This window comes from Astyanax mexicanus, chromosome 17 (genome assembly GCF_023375975.1).
Source record: "Astyanax mexicanus isolate ESR-SI-001 chromosome 17, AstMex3_surface, whole genome shotgun sequence".
NCBI lineage: Eukaryota > Metazoa > Chordata > Actinopteri > Characiformes > Acestrorhamphidae > Astyanax > Astyanax mexicanus.
This window is the reverse complement of record NC_064424.1, coordinates 3,755,910-3,780,828: the sequence shown is the minus strand read 5'-3', so window position 1 is coordinate 3,780,828 and position 24,919 is coordinate 3,755,910. Positions and strand designations below refer to the sequence as shown.

At 37.5% G+C, this 24,919-nt stretch overlaps 2 protein-coding genes across 2 annotated transcripts; both read left to right on the top strand.

Moving 5' to 3' along the window:
* Positions 1-1,785: 1,785 nt before the first annotated feature.
* ppp1r3b (protein phosphatase 1, regulatory subunit 3B) lies at positions 1,786-10,690 on the top strand. The gene is made up of 2 exons (XM_007236699.4): positions 1,786-2,023; positions 9,605-10,690. Exon 2 carries the CDS (start codon positions 9,634-9,636, stop codon positions 10,531-10,533), a length of 900 nt encoding a protein of 299 aa, XP_007236761.3. The 5' UTR covers positions 1,786-2,023; positions 9,605-9,633; the 3' UTR covers positions 10,534-10,690.
* A 3,180-nt stretch (positions 10,691-13,870) lies between these two features.
* On the top strand, positions 13,871-24,624 carry eri1 (exoribonuclease 1). Its single transcript, XM_022666521.2, has 7 exons — positions 13,871-14,247; positions 16,001-16,167; positions 18,552-18,765; positions 20,243-20,326; positions 21,124-21,233; positions 21,364-21,478; positions 22,973-24,624. The coding sequence occupies exons 1-7, from the start codon at positions 14,155-14,157 to the stop codon at positions 23,213-23,215; spliced, it is 1,026 nt and encodes a 341-aa protein (XP_022522242.2). The 5' UTR covers positions 13,871-14,154; the 3' UTR covers positions 23,216-24,624.
* Positions 24,625-24,919: the final 295 nt, after the last annotated feature.

Here is a 24,919-nt window from a genome sequence, read left to right as displayed (position 1 = left end):
AAATGAGTAGGTTGCTATCCACAGTCTTTCTCCCTCCTCTGGTCTCTACTGCGCAGAATCAGGTGGCAGGATCGCCAACATGGCGGAAGATTTTGGCTTCATTTTCATTGAATGAATGGGAATGGAGACACGGCGTCCATCTTTTTTACAGTCTCTGGTTTTAACACATTCACATTGCTCTTTAGTCAACATACACAAACCAGGCTGTAAGCAGACGCTAATTACTCCAGAGTTTCTTTAGGAAAGTCTTTGCGATGCTGCTGAGCAGTTATATCCAATCAGACAAGACCAGACCTCTGAATTTAAGGTCAAATTACCATTGAAAGCAGGGTTTCTCAACCGGGGGGGCACGGACCATCAGGGGGCCGCAAAGCACCCTCTAGGGGTCCGCAGGCTCATACTCAGAGGGAGAATGTAGTGTGTAGTGACTTTTGTGGGCCGCGACTTGAAATAAAACATTTTTGTGTTAGTGCGGCCTGCAAAAAAGACGCATTCTCTCCCTGTCCACCAGCACAGCGCATCCTTTTCATTTCAATAGAGAGGCAAAAAAGTTCAGCTGTGTGTGAGAGAGGCACATAAGAACCTCACACACACACACACACACACACACACACACAAGCCTCTACACACAGAACAACTGCCTTTCAACCACAGAGAAGCTGAAAACAGAGTTATAGAACTTTTGATCATTATTGTAATTATTATTTGGGGGGCCTTGACGCTTTCATGTTGTAAACAGGTGGGCCGTAAGGTAGAAAAGGTTGAGAACCCCTGATTTAAAGAACACATCCAGGGGGATCAGAGTTGCCAGATTTCAGATCAGATCAGAGTTGCTTGTTTGAAATTCCAGTTGCGGGTGACAAATTAGGGATGGCAGGGTGCGTTTTTCTGGGCTACTTTTAAAAATAACCGCAGCCATTTTAACATTTAAATAACATAATAACAATAAAAATGTTACAATTGCATTTTCATTTTATTTTTGACATTTTTTATGCAGTTCGTCACAAAAAGGCAAGCTTTTATTTATATGAATTAATAGCAGTATGGTAATGAAAATGAATTGGGAAAAAAGCCTTTTAAATTAAAATTTTATTTTTGTCACATATGACCCAAGATATGCAAGTAAGTAAAACAAAAATATTGCAAATGAAGTGATTTAATTTTGTTTTTAATTTTATCATATTTTTTTTACATGTTTGAAAATAGAAATTGCAAAATGGTATTTGCGTTTTTGTTTTAGTGTTTTCATTTCAGTTTTATTTTTGACAACTTTTTACGACATAAAGGACAGCATGAAAAAGAGAGAAAGAGAAGGAGAGAGAGAGAGAGAGAGAGAGATTACTACAAGAAATTACAAGGCGATGAAAAAAATGTAAAAGATGAAAGATGAGAAGAGAGTTCAGGAGGGGAAGGAACAGACATAGAAGTATAAGTCTTCTTTTTTTTAACTAATTATGTTACTATTGCTATTTACATTTCTGGATCTCGGAACGGTGGGAGAGCGGAGGTGAGCTATTCATCAAAGGGAAGTTCTTTTTATCATGTTTTTCTTGCAACCAAAGTCCATTTTACACCGGAGTTCACCTTTAAAAGTATTGATCATGCTTCTTCCCCACGAACCTCGTGTCTAAACAACAGGAATGTTGTATACAGCTTTCCGCACACAGCTGCTCTTCCCAGAGTCACGTGATTAATCGATCAACCGGCTGTGTGATGCACGCGTCGAGTCGCGCACGGTGATTGGCTGGTTCGGCTTGTTCACGTGAACACGGAGTGATCGGGATTTTGCGCTGAATGAAAGGCAGGGGCTGGAAGCGCCGGCAGTCTGTTAATGCGCGTGGAGCGTCCGGCAAGAAAACTAACCCCCCGGTCCGGCGGCGGAGTCTGGTAACCTTCAACACCAGCAGGTCGCGAGCTCGAGCCAGAACCAGAACCTTCAGAAACTACTCAAACCGGACTGATCTGACCCAATTTATACCTGTATTACCTGCTTTAGTTTCTCTAATGCTGTGAACAAAGAGAGGTAAGCCGCCGCAGCTGCTGCTGATCAGCTTTTAACTCCTAATCAATAGGTGGGATCCAGTTGGGAGCTAGGCCTATCTAACCCTAGTTTACTTTACTTTAGTTTATTTTAGTTTATTTTATTTGAAAAGTGATGCATTTTGCAAGCTTATGTTGTGTTTTTGCACAAAACCTACGAGTTAAGTGTAACTTGAGGAAAGAAACTTAAACTTAAGTTAGCTAGTTAGTTAACCCTAGCTATAAAAGCCTATTGGCGTTTAAATGCACAATAAAGCACAATGTTCTAGCCAGAGTGAGGTTTCCAGTGCTGGTGTAACGTTTTATAATTATTTAACCCCTTAACAGCCCAGCATTTTGTCAATATTCTGTCTTGATGATTTCTATTCAAGCATTACAAAAAAGCTTATTTTTTTATTAAAACGTCACTACAAATTCAAATTGTAATTGTAATAGAAAATATTTAAAAAAATATTTAAGTAAATCTGCTAATGTCAAAATACAATGAATAAAAATCATAAAATTGGCTCTTTCCTAAGTTTCCTTATGTTTCCTAAGTTTCATTATGTTTGTCTGGGTTTTAAAGTTCATTTTAAATCTGCAGAATTTGGGTTGATTCCTGTTACTGAAAAGGAATCGTTAATTATTATTATTAAGTGGAGTAGAGAGAAAACAGGCAGCTTCTCCCAGTGTCCTGTAGGAGATTTCAAACCCTCAAATTTTTTGAAAAAAAAAAAAGAGGATTTTGTGTCATACAACACCTGTAGCCTCTAAATGGTAAAAATGCATGGTTAAAAGCTAAAGGTAAAATATTAATAGTATATAATATTAGAAGCACCCTGTTAGATCATGCTCCTGGCAAAAGTCTAGGTTAATTAATTAGATTAGGATATTTCACTAAATAACTCAAACAGATTTACTGCATCGGGGCAAAGTTACAAGTAGTGCATGTGATTAGTAATGTTAAATTTTCTATTTTTAGTATTTGATCATATATATATATATATATATATATATATATATATATATATATATATATATATATATTTATTTCTTCTTCTTATTCTTCTTCTTATTCTTCTTCTTCTTCTTATTCTTATTATTGCAGTTTACACTTTTTTGTATGGAGCCCCCAAGGTGACCTCATGCAAAAAAAAAAAATGTGTGGCCCATGACTTATTAAAGCATGGGAACGTGATGATTAAGTCGTGTTGATGACATACCTTAATAAGGTGTGGGAACGAGATAAGAGATGAGTAAGCTCTGGCTATATAAGCCATCCCCATGACTTAATTAGATAATTCCCACGCCTTACTAAGTCATGCCCCTTGCTGTAATAATTGGGTCATACATATACAAACATTTTTAATTATACATATACAAACTCTTTTTATTTATTTATTTACTGCAATTCCATTAGTATGATATGTCTTTTAATAGGCAAAATAAGAGAGAAATTAAGAGAGCACTTCAGTTTCTGAATCAGTTTCTCTGATTTTGCTATTTATAGGTTTATGTTTGAGTAAAATGAACATTGTTGTTTTATTCTATAAACTACAGACAACATTTCTCCCAAATTCCAAATAAAAATAGTCATTTAAATCATTTATTTGCAGAAAATGAGATGTCTGAATAATAATAAAAAAAAGAAATCAATATTTGGTGGAATAACCCTGGTTTTTAATCAGAGTTTTCATATATCTTTGCATCATGCTCTCCTCCACCAGTCTTACACACTGCTTTTGGATAACTTTATATATTACCGAACAAATCACGATTACGGGACACAACATTTAATTGCAAAATAGCAAAAGGATAATTCAGTATTTTACACGACAGGTGGCAAGCCTATTGAGGCGAGTTTGCTTTAAGCACCATGTTAAAGGTAACTTGTGGTCAGGCTGTTCTGCAGTCAGCCTTATTTTTATTCGCGTTCCTTTGTAATTTTCTTCTAAAGTGGCTAATGCTAACACCGTAGCCTTGCATCTAGCTTATCTTTACTGTTAGAACAGTCAGACTGGGTTTTGGAGCTTCAGTTGAAATAGGAAAAGAGTGGGATTTAAAGCCTAGTTTCAGAAGTGTTTACAGGTGTAAACTCTCAAGCTGTAAATAAGATAATATCTGTAATATCCAGGTCATGTTATGAGGCTGTATGCAGATGAAATGCCCTTTTAGCTTGAGATAATCAGGTGGTATTGATTATTTATCACCAGAGTCTCTGGTATTTTAGATTAGCTCATCTGGAGGAGCTATTTCCTCATTTTACTTCTGTTTCTCCTCCAAAGATTTTAAAAGCAAGTTTGTTTCTCGTACTTTTACTGCACAGCTGACAGTAACTATACCTCAAATATGGCAGCACTTTGGTGATGTTATGCATAGTACACACATGTGACTTTCAGCAACCAATAGGAGCAGAGCAGAGGCAGATTCCCTTTGGAAAATCCTTGACATTGGCATGACTTTGTCTGTCTAACTAAAAACAAAAAGAGCTTTGTTGCATGTCAGAGCTGGGTAGTGTAGTGCGAACCCAGTGCAAGTAAAGAGTTTCCTTTATTCACATACGTTAAAAAGGAATGAGTAAAAAAGTATTTTTTTTTCTTATAATTGAATGGCTCTGGACCTTGGTTTAGACAGAATATATGGCTTATGTTAATACACAGTGCCAGTCAAAAGCTTAAACACATATTTTCTTAAAACACAATAAGTTTCTTTCTTTTTATGATTTTTTTTTTTGCATTGGAAATTTAATATTGAAGACTATATTAAAGATAGACAGGAACACATTCAGAATTATTCTGTAAACAAAAAATAATTTTGTTTAAAAAAAATAATGTTTTTAATACTTTAGATCGTTCTAAGTATCCGATTTCTCAGAGATCAGATCTGCAGACTCTTGGTGAGATTTTAATCTCCGTGTCTTCATGAGGGAGAGTCACCTGGAATAGTTTTCTCAGCATCTAGAAGGAAGGAGTTTCTGGAGGTGCTGAACAATAGCTGCTGCTTTTCCTTCATGCTGTGAAGCTCCAGCTCATCCCAATTAAATCACCATCTCAGTTAATCAGGTTTAGATCAGGGGGTTTGGAGGTAATTCCATATGTGTCCCTTAATAATTTTCATGTCTTTTTATAATAATCTACACCAAAGAGGTGTCCAACTTTTGACTGGTACTGTAAATGCATATGTCTAAGCATTAACTGTAAAGAAGATTACATCTGTCCACATTTTGCACAAATTAAATTCTAGAAATTGGCAATTCATCTTAAATTCTTAAATTAAGTTTCTAATGTTAATTTTGATAATTCAGAATGTTGTTCAATCTTACTTCTTTTCTTGAATCATAAACTTTATATTGTGGGTTTTAATGAAGGCAGTAAGTTTAGTCCTTTTATTCATCTGACTTCTTGTCTTTTCATGTCAATGAATGCAATCAAATCCTTGCAGCATCGCTCTAGAATCTAGTGCAAGGTTTTTTTTTTGTAGTTTTTTTTTTTTTTTTTTAGTAGAGAGAGTACAGACAGTTACTCCATTAAAAGCAGGATAAAATCCTTTTAATACCAAGGATTTTGGAGGAAGTACAAGAGCAGGTGTCTAATTTTTTTTATGGCCATATATTGCATTTACCATATAGTGCATGTATATATTTTTTTAAATACATTTTGTGCAGTCCTGCAATAAACCATAACCCATAAGTCCAGCCCATTTGAGAAAGAATGCCCATTTCAGCATCTGAAATTGGTTAGTTAACTGTTTTGGGACCATGAAAATAATATGTATGTTTTTTTTCTATATCTACATATTTATTATTTAACCACATAATATTTTAATTGTGTTACTGTCTACATATTAAACTGTGTACATAAGCTTATACCACAGTGCTTTATATTTACATTTTCATTTACATTTACAGCATTTTAGCGGACACTCTTATCCAGAGCGACTTGCAAACCTATTCCTATTACAGAGGTGGACCAAAGTAGTGTTAGGAGTCTAGCCTAAGGACTCTAATTGGTGTAGAACAGCATTCAGTCACCCAGGCCTGGAATTGAACCCCAGACTATCACATGGTATCTCACTGGCAGGCAGTAGGGCTATCTACTGTACCACACCAACCAAACCTCTTGATTATGTTACTCTGGTAACTAACTATAGTATATTTAAATGTGCTGAGTAAAGGTTTCACCAGTAACGTAAAAAAAAAAATCACATGTTTTATGTTTATGAATAAAAATATGTTTATGTATATTTTTAAATTTATGTATTGGGTTGTGTAGGCCTGTGGCTTAGAGCACTGGCTTTATTGATATCTCAATATATCTCTAATTCATCACTAGAGGGTACTAAACACCACTTTTTCATCTCTCTTCATGCTTTTTTATTGAATACTCAGTTCTGAGCCTCGGACTGAACTCAGGCCTGTCTGACCTAAAGAACTTGTGACCTACTTGCTGTTAGCTTTGATTTAACTGGCTTCACTTAATGTTTAACAGATAACCCTCATGTTAAGGGGACATGTATATGGTAATGGCTGAAAGTGTTGGTGGAAGTATTTCTTCACACACAATTCCAGAAATGGCACAAAATTATTGGCTTAATATTTGGTTGCACAACCTTTAAACAACAACAAAAAACATCATCAACTTCTTAAACCTTAAACTGGAATTTTGAAAAACTCTTCTATTATAATCTGCTGTCTATTTTCTATTTTTTTAATGTCTCTGTATCAGCAATCAGGTCCTCCTGGCTTTTCTGCCATAGCATTTCATTTTATTCGAATTTCAACAAATAGTTAATGCTGACACTGATGCACCCTGAGCCTGCAGGACATTTTTAAATTACCTTGGAACTTGATTAGGGCTGCTTATCCACCATCCTGACACCATCTGTATCAACCTTTCATCAGTTTTTCTCTTATGTCCACATCCAGAGAGGTTAGCTCTGTAGCTCTGGATTAGTAGTTAATCCATACAGCTGCGAGGATAAAAAAAAAAAAAAAAAAAAAAAAAAAAAAAATATATATATATATATATATACACATATATATACACAAACTTCTGTGAAATTAAACTGTCCACTTAGGAAGCAACACTGATTGACAATCAATTTCACCTGCTGTTGTGCAAATGGAATAGACAACAGGTGGAAATTATTGGCAATTAGCAAGACACACTGAATAAAGGAGTGGTTCTGCAGGTGGGGACCACAGACCACTTCTCAGAACCTATGCTGTCTGGCTGATGTTTTGGTCAGTTTTGAATGTTGGTGGTTCTTTCACACTCGTGGTAGCATGAGACGGACTCTACAACCCACACAAGTGGCTCAGGTAGTGCAGCTCATCCAGGATGGCACATCAATGCGAGCTGTGGCAAGAAGGTTTGCTGTGTCTGTCAGCGTAGTGTCCAGAGGCTGGAGGCGCTACCAGGGGACAGGCCAGTACACCAGGAGACGTGGAGGAGGCCGTAGGAGGGCAACAACCCAGCAGCAGGACCGCTACCTCCGCCTTCGTGCAAGAAGGAACAGGAGGAGCACTGCCAGAGCCCTGCAAAATGACCTCCAGCAGGCCACAAATGTGCATGTGTCTGCACAAACGGTTAGAAACCGACTCCATGAGGATGGTATGAGGGCCCGATGTCCACAGATGGGGGTTGTGCTCACAGCCCAACACCGTGCAGGATGCTTGGCATTTGCCAGAGAACACCAGGATTGGCAAATTCGCCACTGGCGCCTTGTGCTCCTCACAGATGAAAGCAGGTTCATACTGAGCACATGACAGACGTGACAGAGTCTGGAGACGCCGTGGAGAGCGGTCTGCTGCCTGCAACATCCTTCAGCATGACCGGTTTGGCAGTGGGTCAGTAATGGTGTGGGGTGGCATTTCTTTGGAGGGCCGCACAGCCCTCCATGTGCTCACCAGAGGTAGCCTGACTGCCATTAGGTACCGAGATGAGATCCTCAGACCCCTTGTGAGACCGTATGCTGGTGCGGTTGGCCCTGGGTTCCTCCTAATGCAGGACAATGCTAGACCTCATGTGGCTGGAGTGTGTCAGCAGTTCCTGCAAGATGAAGGCATTGAAGCTATGGACTGGCCCGCCCGTTCCCCAGACCTGAATCCGATTGAGCACATCTGGGACATCATGTCTCGCTCCATCCACCAACGTCACGTTGCACCACAGACTGTCCAGGAGTTGGCGGATGCTTTAGTCCAGGTCTGGGAGGAGATCCCTCAGGAGACCATCCCCCACCTCATCAGGAGCATGCCCAGGCGTTGTAGGGAGGTCATACAGGCACATGGAGGCCACACACAATACTGAGCCTCATTTTGACTTGTTTTAAGGACATTACATTAAAGTTGGATCAGCCTGTAGTGTGTTTTTTCACTTTAATTTTGTGTGTGGCTCCAAATCCAGGCCTCCATTGGTTAATAAATTTGATTTCCATTGATGATTTTTGTGTGATTTTGTTGTCAGCACATTCAACTTTGTACAGAACAAAGTATTCAATGAGAATATTTCATTCATTCAGATCTAGGATGTGTTATTTGAGTGTTCCCTTTATTTATTTGAGCAGTGTATATATATATATATATATATATATATATATATATATATATATATATATATATATATATATATATATATATATATATATATATATATATATAAAGTAGCTCGCCTGGCAATTTGTAGGTCCCCAGAAAGACAAGGAGCCATGGTAAACAACTTCTATGGAAATCAAGGGACCCATAATATGATATCTGATAATCTGATATGCCCCTCTCTTTTTTAGGACCCCTAATAGCTAGACGTCAAAGTCAGAGCAGTGCCACAACACCTCATCCATTTTCATAAGGGGCCCAAAAGCATGACTAGGGCCCCCAAGAGGCCCTGGGGGTCATAGCATGTCCCTCATAGTCATAGCATGATTAAAATAGAGGGCCCTCGGAAATAAAAATATATTGTAAATATATTGTATCATAAATGTTGATGGGCATCGCAAAATGTTTTTGGCCAAGGCCCCTCAGGGGCCTCTGGGAGCGGAGCCCACTTGCCCAGTCAGTAATGCAGCCATGGCTGACACTGATGCCTGCAGGACAGCTTGAATTACATTGCAACTTGATTGAACTTTGAGAAAACGTTGAGAGATAGAGGTGGTAAGAGTTAGTTATGGGATTTAATCCATATTTCAGCATAAATACAAGACTCTATAAAAGTTAGTCACGTGGTTAGTTTAGTTTGTAAACTGTTAACATTTTAACGTTGTCAGCACTGAAATAGACACACAGCCTTTTTATATTACCTAAAGTCACATCAAACTATCAGTGTCTAAAAGTTGCATTATGGCTTTCTCACATTTCTCACACTTTTGGCAAACTGCAGTCTTGCTTTTTTTTTTGTCTCTTGTCTCTCTGTTAGCAGTGGAGTCCTCCTGGGTCTCCTGCCGTTACGTCGTTTCGCGCTGACACTGATGCACTGAAGCTTGAATTTCGTTGGAACTTATAATAGAGCTTTGAGAAAAGTTTAAGGGATGGAGGTGGTAAGAGTTATGAGATTTAATTTAACATTTTATTTTCTTCTTCTTTTTTTTTCAGTGCATGCTGTTCCTGCGACGATTCTCATTATGCCGGTGGAATTGGCTATGCCTATTTACCACGCCAACGACGAATTTCAGAGCAGAAAGTCTTCCAAGTACAAGAGACCCCTGCGGCCATGCCTGCACCCGAACCGGGTCCCCCCGCTCGGCTTCCGCTCGCCTCCGCAGCAGCCCGAGCGGAACGGGGTGCAGGAGTCATCTCTGAAGGACCGCGGCAGGACGAAGAAGCAGGTGTCCTTCGCTGACCACAAGGGGCTGGCCCTCACCATGGTGAAGATCTTCTCCAAGTTCGACGATCCTATTGATGTCCCGCTCAGCATTCAGCAGCTGTTCTCCTCTGCGCTTCGCGTCTCCGAAGAGGAGAATAAGCTCGTCCTCGACTTTGCGCAGCCGTCTGCAGATTACCTGCGGTTTCGTCAGCGCCTGGAGGAGGACCTGGTCTGCTTGGAGAACTGCATGCTGAAGGACAGAGCCGTGGCGGGAACCGTCAAAGTCAAAAACCTTTCCTTCGAGAAGTTTGTAAAAGTGCGCATCACATTCGACACGTGGAAGAGTCACACGGACGTCGATTGCCTGTACATCAAGGACACTTACGTCGGCTCAGACCGGGACACGTTTTCGTTCGAGGTGAATTTACCTGAGCAGGTGCCGCCTCACGAACGAATCGAGTTCGCCGTCTTCTACGTGGTGAACGGCATCACGTACTGGGACAGCAACCGAGGACAGAACTATAGAATTATCCACTCGTCCCTGAAGAGGAGTTCGATTGACTTTATGAACAGCAGCAGCAGCGCCCACCAGCGCTACGGCGGCGGCGGTGACTGGGACATACACTTCGACAGGTACGGAAGCCCCAGGTGTTCACATGGGATTTTCGCTGAGTGGCCAAGCTATGCTGGGTATGAGGAACTTGGCCCATATTACTGACTCATCCTTCAACCTTCGTCTCTCATTCTTTGAACAAACAGAAAGCCCCAAAACTCTAAAACAAGGAAATAATCTATAATACAAAGCCATAATTCCAACCTCAGGTTTATCTCCCTGTCGTCATCACCAGTCCTCACTTAGGTTACTTAGATTCACACAAGTAAAAAACAAGTAAAAGTAGCCCAAATCAGATTTTCTGACATCTATTTTAAGATCTTACATCAGTCTGAACTGTTTTAGGAGTGTGCACCTGATGCACATGCACAAAACAGCAGCAAAAGCGCTTCACGTGAAGTTTCGGTTTCAGCCTCGTCAGAATCTCGAGCTAATCATTGAGAATTCACTCGGGTCTCGCTGTAAAAAGGACATGTCATTCCCCCTTCTTTTTCTTGATATAAAGATCACATTGCCACTTTTATTAAGAAAACGTATGTGCTGCAGGAGAGTGGGTGCCTTTGGTGGCGGAGATGCAGATTTCGGCAGTACTATCGTGCCAAATTCAGCACCCCCGCCAGGAAAAGCACCCCCTCTCAGGAGAGGCTGCAGGTAACATGACTGTTTTTCATTATTTCTAAGGACTCAGTGTAGCTTAGAACAGCATCTTGGGTATTTCCATTTTCTAAGGAAATTTCCGGCTCCCCAGAGGGGGTGCTTTTCCTGGCGGGGGTGCTGAATTCGGTTTAACATCACAAATTGTATCTGATTTCAATACAACTTATTGAAGTGTCCAAAAACAGGATTGAAAATGTCAGATTCAGTGTGTTCTTGGATTTGGGTCACTTTTACCTGCTACAATACATATCAAGACGCTACACTTTCAGTAGTAGATCAAGCTATTTATTTTCTTAACACTGTGCAATACAGTACTACTAATACTACTAATAATAAAAATAAGAATTATAATAATTAGGGGTGGGAATCCTAGGGCATTTACTATATTGTATTTAATATTATCACGATATGTTGCCCATGATAACAATGAGATCACGATACTGTGACTCTGTGATACTCAATAAATAAAACTAAATTTTTTTCGCAATATTGATATTTTGTCCCACCCCTAATAATAATAGTAGTAATAATAATTAATTTTTGTTTCAGTGTAAATCAACTTTCTTACAGGAGTGTAGTTCCTATAGTTGGGACTGGTCCACCCTGTGCTGCTGCTGCCTTTAATGCCTTTAAATGAATAAATAAATGTGTTAAAAGTTATTCTATACATATATACATACTGAAATTCAGGTTCTCGTATTGCTAACACTGTGAATCTTAGACTGGGATCCTCTCATAGTTCTGGTCCTGGAGGTCCACAGTCCACCACAGGCCTCCCTTCTCAAACACACCTTGCTATAAATGCAATGTAACAGACCTGAATCAACACTGTTTTGCAATACTTTACTTTTTTGTAGTATTTTATGTGTTTTCTGGTTCACCAGTCAATGCAATGTCTGACACCCTGACTCGTTTGTCGATTTTTGCTGTATAATCATGTGTGTTTTTTTTTTTTTTTTAAATGTTGAGGAAATGTCTTTCTCTAATTTGCTGTATTATTTCAGAGTCTAGCCCAGTCTTCCTTTATGAGTATTAATGCACCATGTTCTGTTTGCTGTTCTGTTCTGTATAATATGTGTCACTCTGTTCTGGTGAAAGGATGCACTTTGATTCAGATACCGGTTGCAGTGTTTTAAAACGCCACATTTTTTGAAATTTTTAGGTTTTTGGTTCCGTTTCTCTTTGATATTAGTTTTTCGCCTTTCAGAATTGTTTAGTAAAGTAAAAATGTATCTTTTTTTTCTGGGATGTTGATGCTTTTTAGTGTTTTAGTTGTCTGAAATAATTAATTAATTCATTAATTTGAAATGGAATAAAGAATGATGTTAAAATGAAAAAAGTTACTCTGTTGTTGTTATTGATATCCTTTAATTCCTTAAATGAGATATTTGGTGTGAAATGGACTTGGGTTGTAGTTAAACATTATAATGAGTATGAACTTTGCTTGAATAGCCCACCTCTATTCTCCTCAAGTATTCCCAAATACAGCGCCTTGCAATACTAGTGATGGGGCATAGAGTTACCCATGCAAAGAAATTGTAAAATGTATTCTGTAGAATTTAATGAATTGCGTAAAATCCAGCTTTTGCTGAAAAATATATCTAATATTAATTCATTGTCTTAGTCTATTCTTTAAATAAATTAAAAGGTGTGATTGGGTCTAAAAAATGGTGATGTGATGTGTAAATTGCAGTTTTATACCAAATTAATTTGATATAAATTAATTAAAAATACCTTTTGATAAATACATTTTATTTTAAATTATTTTAAAAAATATATATACTACTCATTCTGTTCTTTTTTTTTTTTTTAATCACTGGGTATAATCGACAATTATTAAAAATTGTTGTAGTGATGGGACATTTGGCTCTTTTTGACTCTTTGACAACTCGATCAGCTCCCAAATGGCTTTTCAGAACTTTTGTTGCTTAAATTAATTTATTACCAAATTTTAAAATGTAATATAAATTACTAATGTAAAAATGTACAAAATATTAATTATTTAGTATTTCCTGGGCTTCATTTATATACTCAGCATGGAATGGACTGCTACAAAAAAAATATATAAAATACAAAAATCACAGGCCTATCAAAATTAGACTCATCACCACAGCTGTAATGCTAGGATTGTCCCATGTCCATTTAAATATGGAATCATCCTTTTTTTGACAATTAAGTTAACTGATACTGATGCTAAGTAATAAAAATAACAAAATAAATTAAATGCAATGTTAAATGATGTTTAATTTTTAAAGTTGAATGAATGATAATTTAATATACAATAATATTAAATAAATTAAAGATGCAAACATTTACACAAATATATAATAAACAAAATAAAAGACTATTAAATAAATTAAAATCAGTTAATCAACCTTTATTTTAACTCAGGAGGACATTGAGGGTGAACTTATTTATAATGCAGCTGAGTGTTTACACAGTATAAAAGGGATTGAAACCATTAGATAAGAAATTAGAAATAGGAAAAAATAACACTAAGTAAAGGAAATACACACTTTAAATAAATACATTTAATATCGATGAATAATAATACAATTATGAGAATGATAAGAAATAATAATAATGAACTAAGATCATAAGAAACAAAAAACTAATAATAAAAAGTAACAACAATAAAAATTTAAGAAAATGTATAAACTCAGTTTATTAATAAATAAAGTAAAACGTAAAAAATAAACATAAACACAAAATAAAACAGAAGAACATGGTTGGACCTCTCTAGTTTTCTTTAATGAAAGGTGGCAATCCAGTCCGGACTTTTATTTTGAAAGGGAATTTGGCTAGAGTTGGTCATGGCGCTGCTGTGCTAATAGCTCTGTTAAACGTGGCGTTTTTCTCTGTTTATGAGTGTTTAATATAATCTGGGGTAAATTTGTACCCTGAGCAGTGGTTATATCAGCACGGAGAATACCTGAGCTCTGAGTATAAAGACTGTCAGAGCTGTTAATAGCGGAGAACAGGCTGTTTCTGTGAGTTTAGGCGCCAAACAGCCATGAGCTGCTGCTGCTCCTCCCAGCGCTGAGCTAATGCTAACAGTGTAGAGAAATAATGGAGGAAAACAGAGAGAATATCCCCATAAAACCCGAAAATACACAGTCTGGAGATCAGCAGGAGGACTGCGGCTGCTCTAACGGGAGCGGTGTAAGTATTTATTACAGAATATAACCTGTCAGAACAATCACAGGAGTGTTATAACGCCAGGTTAGCTAGCTAAACTAACTTATAGCTAACTGTCTAACTTTCCAATTGTACCTGTAGAGGGATAGCTAACTAGCTAAATAACTGTCTAACTGCTTCAACTTCACCTGTCGAGGCTAACTAACAAGTTTATTAACCGTATAACCTGTCCAGTTTTACCTGTAGAGGTTAGCTAACTAACTAAGTTAATTAACTTGTCCAGCTTCACCTGTAGAGGCTAACTAACTAGTTAACTAACTGTATAACCTGTCCAGTGTCACCTGTAGAGGTTAGCTAGCTAACTATCTAACTGTCTAACTTCTCCAGCTTTATCAGTAGATGATAGCTAGCTAGCTAGCTAACTAACTGTGTAACGTCTCCAGCTTTATCAGTAAAGTATAGCTAGCTAGCTAACTAACTGTCTAACTTCTCCAGCTTTATCAGTAGAGGATAGCTAGCTAGCTAACTAACTGTCTAACTTCTCCAGCTTTTGAACTGTTGAGGTTAGCCAGCTAGCTAAATAACTGTCTAGCTTGCCCAGCCTCACTTGTAGAGGCTAGCTAGCTAACTAACTGTCTAACTTCTCCAGCTTTATCAGTAAAGGATAGCTGGCTAACTAACTAACTAACTAACTAACTAACTAACTAACTAACTGTCTAACTTATCCAGCTTTAAATGTTGAGGTTATCTATCTAGCTAACTAACTGTATAGCCTGTCTAGCTTCACCTGTAGAGGTGAGCCAGCTAGCTAGCTAGCTAAATTACTGTCTAGCTTGCCCAGCCTCACTTGTAAATACTAACTACCTAACTAACTGTCTGTCTGTATAACTGTCTGTTTAACTCTCCAACCTGTCTTGCTGTACCTTTAGAGGATATCTAGCTAGCTAACTAACTAACTGTATAATCTGTCTAGTTTCACCTGTAGAGGTTAACTAGCTGTCTGTCTAACTAACTAACTAACTTTCTGATTTGTCCAGCTTCACCTGTAAAGAATATTTTACTAGCCAGCTAACTGTCTCACTTATCCAGCTTCACCTGTAGAGGATAGCTAACTTAACTGTCTCACTTATTTAGCTTCATCTTGTCTAGCTTTACCTGAAGTGGACAGCTAGCTAAGCTAGGTAGCTAACTGTCTCACTTATCCAGCTTCACCTGCAGAGGTTAGCCAGCTAGCTAACTGTCTCACTTATCCAGGTTCAACTGCTGACTAACTGTATAACCTGTCTTGTTAGGTTAACTAGCTAGCTAACCAGCTAACTAAGTAACTAACTAACTGTCTGACTTATTCAGCTTCACTTGTATAGGAGAGTTTTATTTTATTATTTTTTTTATATATTTCAATTATTATCACAGCATTATATAATCATCATGTATTAGTAGATAATAAACAAAATTATTATCATAATTTTTATACTATTGAATTCCAATGACACAATGAATATATAATAGCATAACAAAGCAGTTTTACCCTTTTAAAGATGACAAAATATTAATTACTCATAGTTTGGGAAATATATTGTTTTTTTCTTCACCTGCTGCAGTCCACACTGTGTGTATGGAGTCACAGTTATTGAAGCATTGAAGCTAAAATACTGTTTACTTAGACCAGCTAAACATACTATGCTGTTTTTAATCAGTTTTTTCCTCTGTGTGGTGCTTTACATGATGCTTAATTCAGTTCATAAATAACTTTATTTACTCTCCTTCTTTTTTTCAGTCTGAACAAAAACTTGACTGTTGTGGAGAAGCACATCCTCCATCTAAAGCCCATGGGGATTTTAGTGACCCTGTGTATAAAGAGATAGCACTTACAAACGGCACCATCAACCAGATGAGTAAGGATGAACTGCGGGCTAAATGTGCGGAGCTAAAGCTTGACACACGGTAAGACTGACATTCTGTTTCTGTCACTGGTGACCTTAAAATGCATTGATGTTCACTACTAGTGAAAAGTTTTAGAACTTGCCATTGAAGCTCTTCAGGTCCAGTGAACAACCTGAGATTGTCTTAAATCCAGTGTTAAATAATACAAACTTTAGATAGCAGTAAATTGACAATATTCAAATCAAATCAAATCAAATTTATTTGTATAGTGCTTTTTACAACTGGTGTTGGCACAAAGCAGCTTTACAGAAACATGATTACAGGACAAGGAATCAGGCAAAACATTAAACACAGAAAATACAGAATACAGAACCCCCAGTGAGCGCGGAGGCAGGGAAAAACTCCCTCAGAGCTGCAGGAGGAGGAAGAAACCTTGGGAGGACCAAGACTCACATTAAAGGGGGGACCATCCTACCACTGGTCAAATGGCTTTTAAATTAATTTTAAAAAGTCTTTCATACATCCACATAGGTTTTATATATTCAGGTGTATAGCAGCTCCACTAATGGCTTATAGAGTAAGATGGATGATGAGCAGCTGATCTGTGGTGGTGGATGGAGAAGAGCTGACTTCAGAAACTTCCAGTCTGGCCAGACAGAGGACATGAGAGCCTGAGGGTCCAACATCCCTCGGTATCGGGTCAGACAGGTGGGCAGTCAGTAACTCGGAGGAGCAGAGAGATGGAATTAGTTTTGACTGGATTTATGCAAAACTGAGAATATTAAAACATTATCAGAGTGTGGCAAATGACTCCGGCAGATCTAAATAAAACAGCCTAACTAAAGGCAGAGAGCCAGAAGGTAACATAGACATGGAGGCTCCCTGAAACACTGGCATCCACCCACTCCACCGTCCACAAACCTGAGTGACCGTGTGCAGTGGGAGAACAACAGCACCAGCATCTCAGTTTACCACAATTTCCTCTGTCCATGAACCCCTGAATCTGCAGCCTTATCTAAAGGGAAAACATTAATTACCAAAAGCTAAGCTAAACAAGTAAGTTTTCAGTCTAGACTTAAAGATTGAGACTGTGTCTGAGTCCCGAACATATTCGGGGAGATTATTTCAGAGTTGAGGCGCTTTATAAGAGAAAGCTCTTCCTCCTGCAGAGCTCCTCTGAATTTTAGGGACTACTAATAAACCAGCACCCTGAGATCTAAGTAATCACGGTGGTTCATAACAGGAGATGAGGTCTTGTAAATACTCAGGAGCGAGCCCATGTAGGGCTTTATACGTCAACAGGAGACGTTAACAATATTCATCATAATAACTAAAAAAAAGACACAAATACTAAAAACTAGGGGTGTGACGAGACACTAATATCACAAGACGAGATGAGACATGATATTGGGTTCATGAGATGAGATTTAAAAATAAAAATTTAAAGAATTAAACTTTTCTAGGTCTTATATAGTGCAAACAATAAGTGCAAACCACAACCAGTCATATTAAGACTATGGTTTGTGTTTTTTTTTTTTCTCCTGAATCTCTTGTAATTTAACTATGCAGAACCATAACCAGTCATATTAAGACTATGCTTGAAGTGAAACAGAGACAGAACATGTTTTTAAATACAGTACAGAGCTAAGGGATTACTACAGCTGTCTATGAAACAGTCACGTGTAGGATTTACTTACAGTATTTATATATGGTTTGCGTTTTGTTGGTCACTCTGTTACCGTTTATTGTTTCCACTGGAGCCAAAATACAGCCAGACATACAACTTAAAAGTAGCAGAATCATCTTCTATACAAATACCTGAATTTTCCTCTTCTGCTGAGAGCTGCTTTCACTGCTCAGCCACCACACTTGCTGCTATCACTACTGTTTTGCCAGATCCCTCTTAAAAAGTCCACATTAAACTGTTTTCTTCCCACGAGACACGTTTAAGCTTGACGAGAAATATCGTCACATTTTAATCTCGCGAGATCTCGTGCCACGAGATCTCGTCACACCCCTACAAAAAACTCTGTAACTTTTAAAAGTAGAAGTTCTTTTCTTTAGAGAAATTACAGAAAAAGGCAAAGAGCGGTGAGTACTGTTTCCTACACCTTCAAATAAAGACTCTTAGAAACTGGAGAAAAAAAACTGCTACAGGAAGACGTCTGGCTGACCCACATGGAAACAGCAGCTTTAGCCTTTAGCTCAGATTAACATGATTTAAGGACTGAGTCTCAGTTTCATCAGAACTGAGAATTAGAATTAGAGTTAGTGAGACAGGAGAAAAACTGCAGTAATAAAATCATTGATAAGATAAAGATAAAATAATCTAGCAGCTTGTTAAACAATAGGGGTGTTCTAAATTTTTTTAACTGGTAATGTAAATGAATAATTTTCCTGTAAAAGGCTGATTCTAACAATTGTTTGTTTATCTGGTTTGTTAGAGGAGTTAAAGATGTTCTGAATAAACGTCTGAAGAACTACTATAAGAAGCAGAAGCTGAAGCAGGCGGCTGCAGGAGCACCAGCTGACACGTACTATGACTACATCTGCGTGGTGGACTTCGAGGCTACATGTGAAGAGAATAATCCATCAGATTTCGTCCATGAAATCATTGAGTTTCCTGTTGTTCTGATCGACACACACACCTTGGAGATGGTGAGCGAGTGAGAGACTATAATAGCACTGTAGTAGCATTGTGTTGGGTCATATAGCAGCACTGTGCCTTAGTGGTTAGCATGTTCGCCTCACAGTGCTATTACTAGGGGTCTTAGGTTCAAGTCCCTGTGTGGGTGGAGTTTTCATGTTCTTTTCATGTCCTTGGTTTCGTCTTACAGTACAATGACATGGAGATCTGATAAATTGGATACTCTAAATTGCCTGTGTGTGTTTGTGTGTGATATTATAAAATATGTATGTGTGCGAATTATGGGTGTGCCATATCGTATCGTACACAATAACATCGGCAAAAAAAAAAAAAAAACGCTATATCTTGATAATGCAATATTTTTGAAAGCATTTTGTATTTATTTTGCAATTTACTGTATTAGCATTTTTTTCTCCAGTTTAAATGTAGTGAATATTTGTCCCTTTTTTGGGAGGGGGATGATTTTCTTATATTATTTTCAATTTTGGTATATTTTTTTGTATTTTATTGTTATTATTATTATTATAACTATTATAACTATTATTAAGTTACAGTTTATAAAACAGACACTTTTTAGATTTTTTTTTTCTACTGATTGTATGAAACTCCAATATTTATGCTAAATAAACGTTTAGTAATATTCATATTTATTTTGTTGTAGAAGTATATAAATTAATTTTTAAAAAATGTTAATGCAAAGATTATATTTGCGCAAAAATACCGTAAAATATTGTGATATTACTTTAGAGCAATATCGCCCACCCCTAGTTTGAACTTGTGTATGACTGTATGCCCAGATATGGATTGGCATTCTTTGCTGGGTCAACTCAAGTGCTTCAGTGCCTGATGCAATTTTCCAGGTGGACAGTGGTTTCCGGTTGAGAGTATGCTGTGTGTGATTGTCTGCCGCTTCTTACTGGTGTGTGTGGTGTTGTTATATAAGTGTAACTTAATTAATTCTTTAATATATGATAGGAATATAGACTGTAAGGTCAAAACTTGCATTATGCCAAATATTAAAAATTGAGATTAGAGCTGCAACTGATGATTTTCATTGTCAATGATACTTTTTTTAATGCTCTTAATCTCTCCATGCTTTCTGTGGGCGTGGCTTCTGTTCCAGTGTATGTTTTTCTTTAACATAACACTAAAGCTCTCTGCTTTGTCCATCACTCCAACACAACAGAGACAGAAAAACATAGAATTTAAATGAGCTTTAAACATGGAGCAATGTTGGTATTTAGTGAATAAATATGTGATCTGATCTTTGGGTGATTTGAGTGAGCAGCCTGTATTCCTCCCCATTGTTTTTCTGTGCCCAGCACATTTTATAGTGCATTTCAATTACAAATGAAAGATTAACTGTTGCAGCTCTAACAGAGATACATAGTTTCTGTGTGACAGCAAAGATTCTTAAAAAGAAAGTCTTGTTTTTGTTAGTTTTATGTGGAAAAGCTGACGTTTTTTACTTGTCTGTGTGATTTACAGGTAGATTATTTTCAGGAGTATGTGAAACCAGAGCTGAATCCTCAGCTTTCAGACTTCTGCGTTGAACTAACAGGAATAACACAGGTATGTCTTATGGAGTTTTGTATTTTCCCTACATTGTAAATGAATACTGAAGTGATCCAGATTATGAAGGAACACATAAGAAATCACGTAGTAACTTAAAAACAGTGTTAAACAAATTAAACTACTCTGTGAAACTTTTAGATAAGCTCTTATCTGGGGAGCTTTTTGTTAACTTGTGATTTCTGAGGCTGGAGACTCTGATGAACTTATCCTGTACAACAGAGAAAACTCCTGCTCTTCCTTTCCTGGGGCGTTCCTGATGAGTGCCAGTTCAATCATAAAGTTTTTGATGGTCTTTTTTCAGATTGACTGACCTTCATTTCTTAAAGTCTTTACTTAGTTGAGTTGTTATTAAAACTGATGCTCTCAAACACTTTATTAAGAGACAAGAAATTCAAGTAATTAACTCTTGATGAGTTCAGCACAGCTGTTAACTGAAAGCCTGAATTCCAGGTGACTCTACCTTATAAAACTGACTGAGAAAATCCAGCAGAGATGTACTACTGTCTAAGCAAGAGGTGCTACTTTGAAGAATTTTAAATATGTAAAACATATACTGGTTTGTTTAGTATTCTTTTTTTTTTGTTTACTAAATAATTCCATGTTTTTCTTCATAGTTTGGATGGCTTTAGTAATAATTACAGTGCATATCATGTTAAAATAATGGGAAATTACTTAATTTAGTGTGTCCAAACTGTATATGTAAGAATTCATTGCGGTGATACCTAATTAAAAAAAAAATATATATATATATATATATATACACATATATATATATATTTTTTTTCTGTTGACAGGAAATGGTAGATGAGGCAGATACTTTTCCTAAGGTTTTTCGCAGAGTGGTTTCCTGGCTTCAGAAGAAAGAGCTCGGCACCAAGTACAAATACGCTCTACTAACAGACGGGTAAAGAATGCATTTAAATATTTAATAGTGGCATTTTCTATGTGATCCCAATATTGCATGAAGTAGAGTTGGGTAATGTTTATTGTGTAGTAGTAATACTTGTTGTTTTGCATATATGTGTTGTTTTTAGGTCTTGGGATATGAGTAAATTCCTTTACACACAATGCCGCTTAAGTCGAATTCGCTACCCTCAGTTTGCCAGGAAGTGGATCAACATTAGAAAGTCCTATGGAAACTATTACAAGGTAATGTTTTATGTTGTTTGTATTAAGAGTTTTTCACTTACAGATTTTTTGGTAATAGTTCAAGTAAGTCTCATATATAAGGTTATACACTGCTTAAAAAAGGAAATTTAGGGAACACTTAGTCATCACAGGATAAGGCAAAGTCAGTTAAAAGTTAGAAAGCATTTAGTTCTTGCTCTTTTTTAAATACTGTAAAGTTGAACAGAAAAATTGGTGACTCAGAAAAAGAACAATTAAGCTGGCCATGATATTTACAGTATCGATTTACTGCACAATATGTGGATCTAAACTCAATAATTCTTTTTTTTTGTGTGTGTGTTTGTGTTTTGTTTATTGTTTATTCGTCTTTTTTTGTAAGAAAACGACTATAACACAATGAGATGGTATGCAGAATTTGTTTAAAAGTTGTTCTATAAACGGCACTGAGTGGTCCAGCAGGCTAAAGTGATACCACTATGATTGGGAGATTGCTATTCAGTTTAAATCCCTGTCAAGCAGCTTGTCATCAGCTGCCAGAGCCCCGAGAGAGCACAGTTGGCCTTGCTCTCTCTGGGTGGGAACAGTACAGTAGATGGCGCTCTTTCTTTCCCCTCATCACTCTTAGGGTGATGTGGATAAACACAAGGCTGCGTCTGTGAGCTGATGTATCAGAACCTAGCATCAGCAGCAGTTCAAAAAGAGGCAAAGTCTGACTTCACATGTGCTAGTCTTCACCCTGCTTGTGTTGTGGCAGCTGAGTGGGTGGAACAATCAGCCTTGCTATATTTTGGGGAGAAAAATGGAAGAAATATTGCACTTGAAAATACTTTTAAAGTTATTAAAGTTCTTCTTTTCAGATGAACTGACCTTTGTTTCTTAAAGTATTTTTTTCTTTACTTAGTTGAGTAGTTATTGCCACTGATGCTCCTAAACACATTAAGAGGCAAGAAGTTCAAGTAATTAACTCTTGATGAGTTCAGCACAGCTGTTAACTGAAAGCCTGAATTTCAGGTGACTCTACCATCTAAGCAAGAGGTGCTACTTTGAAGAATCTAAATCTGCCAGAGCCCCGAGAGAGCACAGTTGGCCTTGCTCTCTCTGGGTGGGTACAGTACAGTAGATGGCGCTCTTTCTTTCCGCTCATCACTCCTAGAGTGATGTGGATCAGCACAAGGCTGCGTCTGTGAGCTGATGTATCACAACCTAGCATCAGCAGCAGTTGAAAAAGAGCTAAAATTGGGGAGAAAAATGGCATTTGAAATAAATCTTAAAATAAAGTTAATTGAAAGCTAAGCACCCCTAAAACTCTAATCCTAGAATCCCCCCTGTCATTTACTGAAAATCGATGTGTAATTCAAGTGTTCCCTTTGTTTTTTTGAGCAGTGTATGATCATCTCTTTCTTCTTTGTAAAAAAATCCAACATAACCTAAAGTAAATTCAGCACTGTTTTGCTTGAGATTAGTGTGGTTATGTAATAGTCTCCCGCTGTTGTTGTTGTTGCTGTTGTAACACAGGTCGCTCGCAACCAGACCAAACTCAACTGCATGCTGGAGAATCTGGGGATGCACTACGAGGGCAGACCCCACTGTGGCCTTGATGACTCGCGCAACATTGCACGTATTGCCATCCGTATGCTGAAGGATGGGTGCCAGCTGAGGGTCAATGAACACATGCACGGAAATGAACTACAGAGCGTGCCTATTAATGCACCTTTTGAAGGAGCCCCGCCTCCTCAGAAGCCCAAAAGTAGAGACTAGAGACTATTTCCTTTATTTCCTTCTTTTTTTTTTTTTTTAATGTTGTTTGATTTACAGAATCCGCGGACAGATGTGAGGATTACATCAGAGAATATCTGTCATGTACATACCCTTCGATTTTTCTGATTATTTCTCTTTCTCTTTCTAACAAAATCTGTGTTTATACACCTGTGTATATACAGTACATGCCAAAAGTTTGGACACACCCCCTTTTTTAAATGAGTTTTCTTTATTTTCATGACTATTTACATTGTAGATTCTCACTAAAGGCATCAAAACTATGAATGAACACATGTGGAGTTTTATGTACAAAAAAATATATAAATATATATTCTAGTTTCATCAAAATAGCCCCCCTTTGCTCTGATTACTGCTTTGCACACTCTTGGCATCATTCTCTCAATGCGCTTCTTAAAGAGGTGGCCACCTGAAATGAAAAGTTTTCCAACAGTCTTAAAGGAAGGAAGGAAGGAGTTCCCAGAGGTGTTTATTAGCACTTGTTGCTCCTTTCTCTTCTTCACTCTGTGCTCCAGCTCACCCCAAACCCTAAATCTGGATTGGGTTCAGGTCCGGTGACTGTGGAGGACAGCTAATTATTTGTTAAGTACATAAAACTCCTCATGTGTTCATTCATAGTTTTGATGCTGCAGTGAGAATCTACAATGTAAATACAATGGAAAATAAATAAAGAAAACGCATTGAATGAGGTGTATAGAAGGTGTGTCCAAACTTTTGGCCTGTACTGTATGTTTAAATACAGTCTGATGATCATGGTTTTTAAATATCAGATCACCACCAGTATCAAACTCAAAGTAGCTCCACACTTCATTGGTAGAATTCTGATATTTAAACAAGGCACTGAGAGTTTTAAAATGCACAGGTAGTTTATTAAAAACACTTTTTACATTGCTTATTAGCTAATATATCAGAATCGAGTTGCTGCGTTTTCCTCCGAGCGTTAGCGCTGTGATGCTACTCGGCAATGCTACAGCATCAGCAGCAGCTCAAAAAGAAGATGTCGGGGTCTTCAGTGACTTCACATGTATCAGAGGAGGCATGTGCTGGTCTTCACCCTCCTGGTGTGTTGGGGCATCACTAGTGATAGGGGGAGTCCTAATGAGTGGGTTAGATAATCGGCCTCGTAAATTTGGGAGAAAATTTGAAAGAATTAGGGCTGGGCAATATGACTAAAAAAATGATATCTCAATATGCTTTAAAAAATTGCAATAAACATTTTCATCAGTGAGTAAATTCAATGTTTAATCTTATTAAAGTTATATTTTTGTTGCCAAACACACACACACATTAATAGAAACACTTTACCATCACAATTCTTTATATTTTTCACCAATAAAAAGTGTCATTTCTGTATTTCTTTTCGTTTCTTTTCAGTTTTATGTTGAATTGTCCTCCTGTGTGGTCTCGTCTTTCTTATCTTTGTGTTATAGAGTTAAGCGTTTGCAGGTAATTGAATTTTATTGTGTTTATTTTCCTCAGTCACTGTGGATTTATTTAAACTCTTCTGAACTTTGCTCTCTTTCCTGTCGTTTTAACAAACATGTTGCAGTTGTTCAATATTAGGTAACATAGAGGCCTGTGAGTACATGCCTAAGAATACGTGATGGTGATAACTTTACATTCCATAAATTGCAAAGACTATTTAAAGGCCTTTCTGATTAATTAATTAGATGTATTAATTGGAAA

Excerpts from the sequence above, each read along its gene's own strand:
- ppp1r3b (XM_007236699.4), top strand. The coding sequence starts at position 9,634 with ATGCCGGTGGAATTGGCTATGCCTATTTACCACGCCAACGACGAATTT.
- eri1 (XM_022666521.2), top strand. The coding sequence starts at position 14,155 with ATGGAGGAAAACAGAGAGAATATCCCCATAAAACCCGAAAATACACAG. Across the intron at positions 16,168-18,551 it reads GAGCTAAAGCTTGACACACG|AGGAGTTAAAGATGTTCTGA; the intron begins GTAAGACTGACA and ends CTGGTTTGTTAG. Across the intron at positions 18,766-20,242 it reads ACACACACACCTTGGAGATG|GTAGATTATTTTCAGGAGTA; the intron begins GTGAGCGAGTGA and ends TGTGATTTACAG.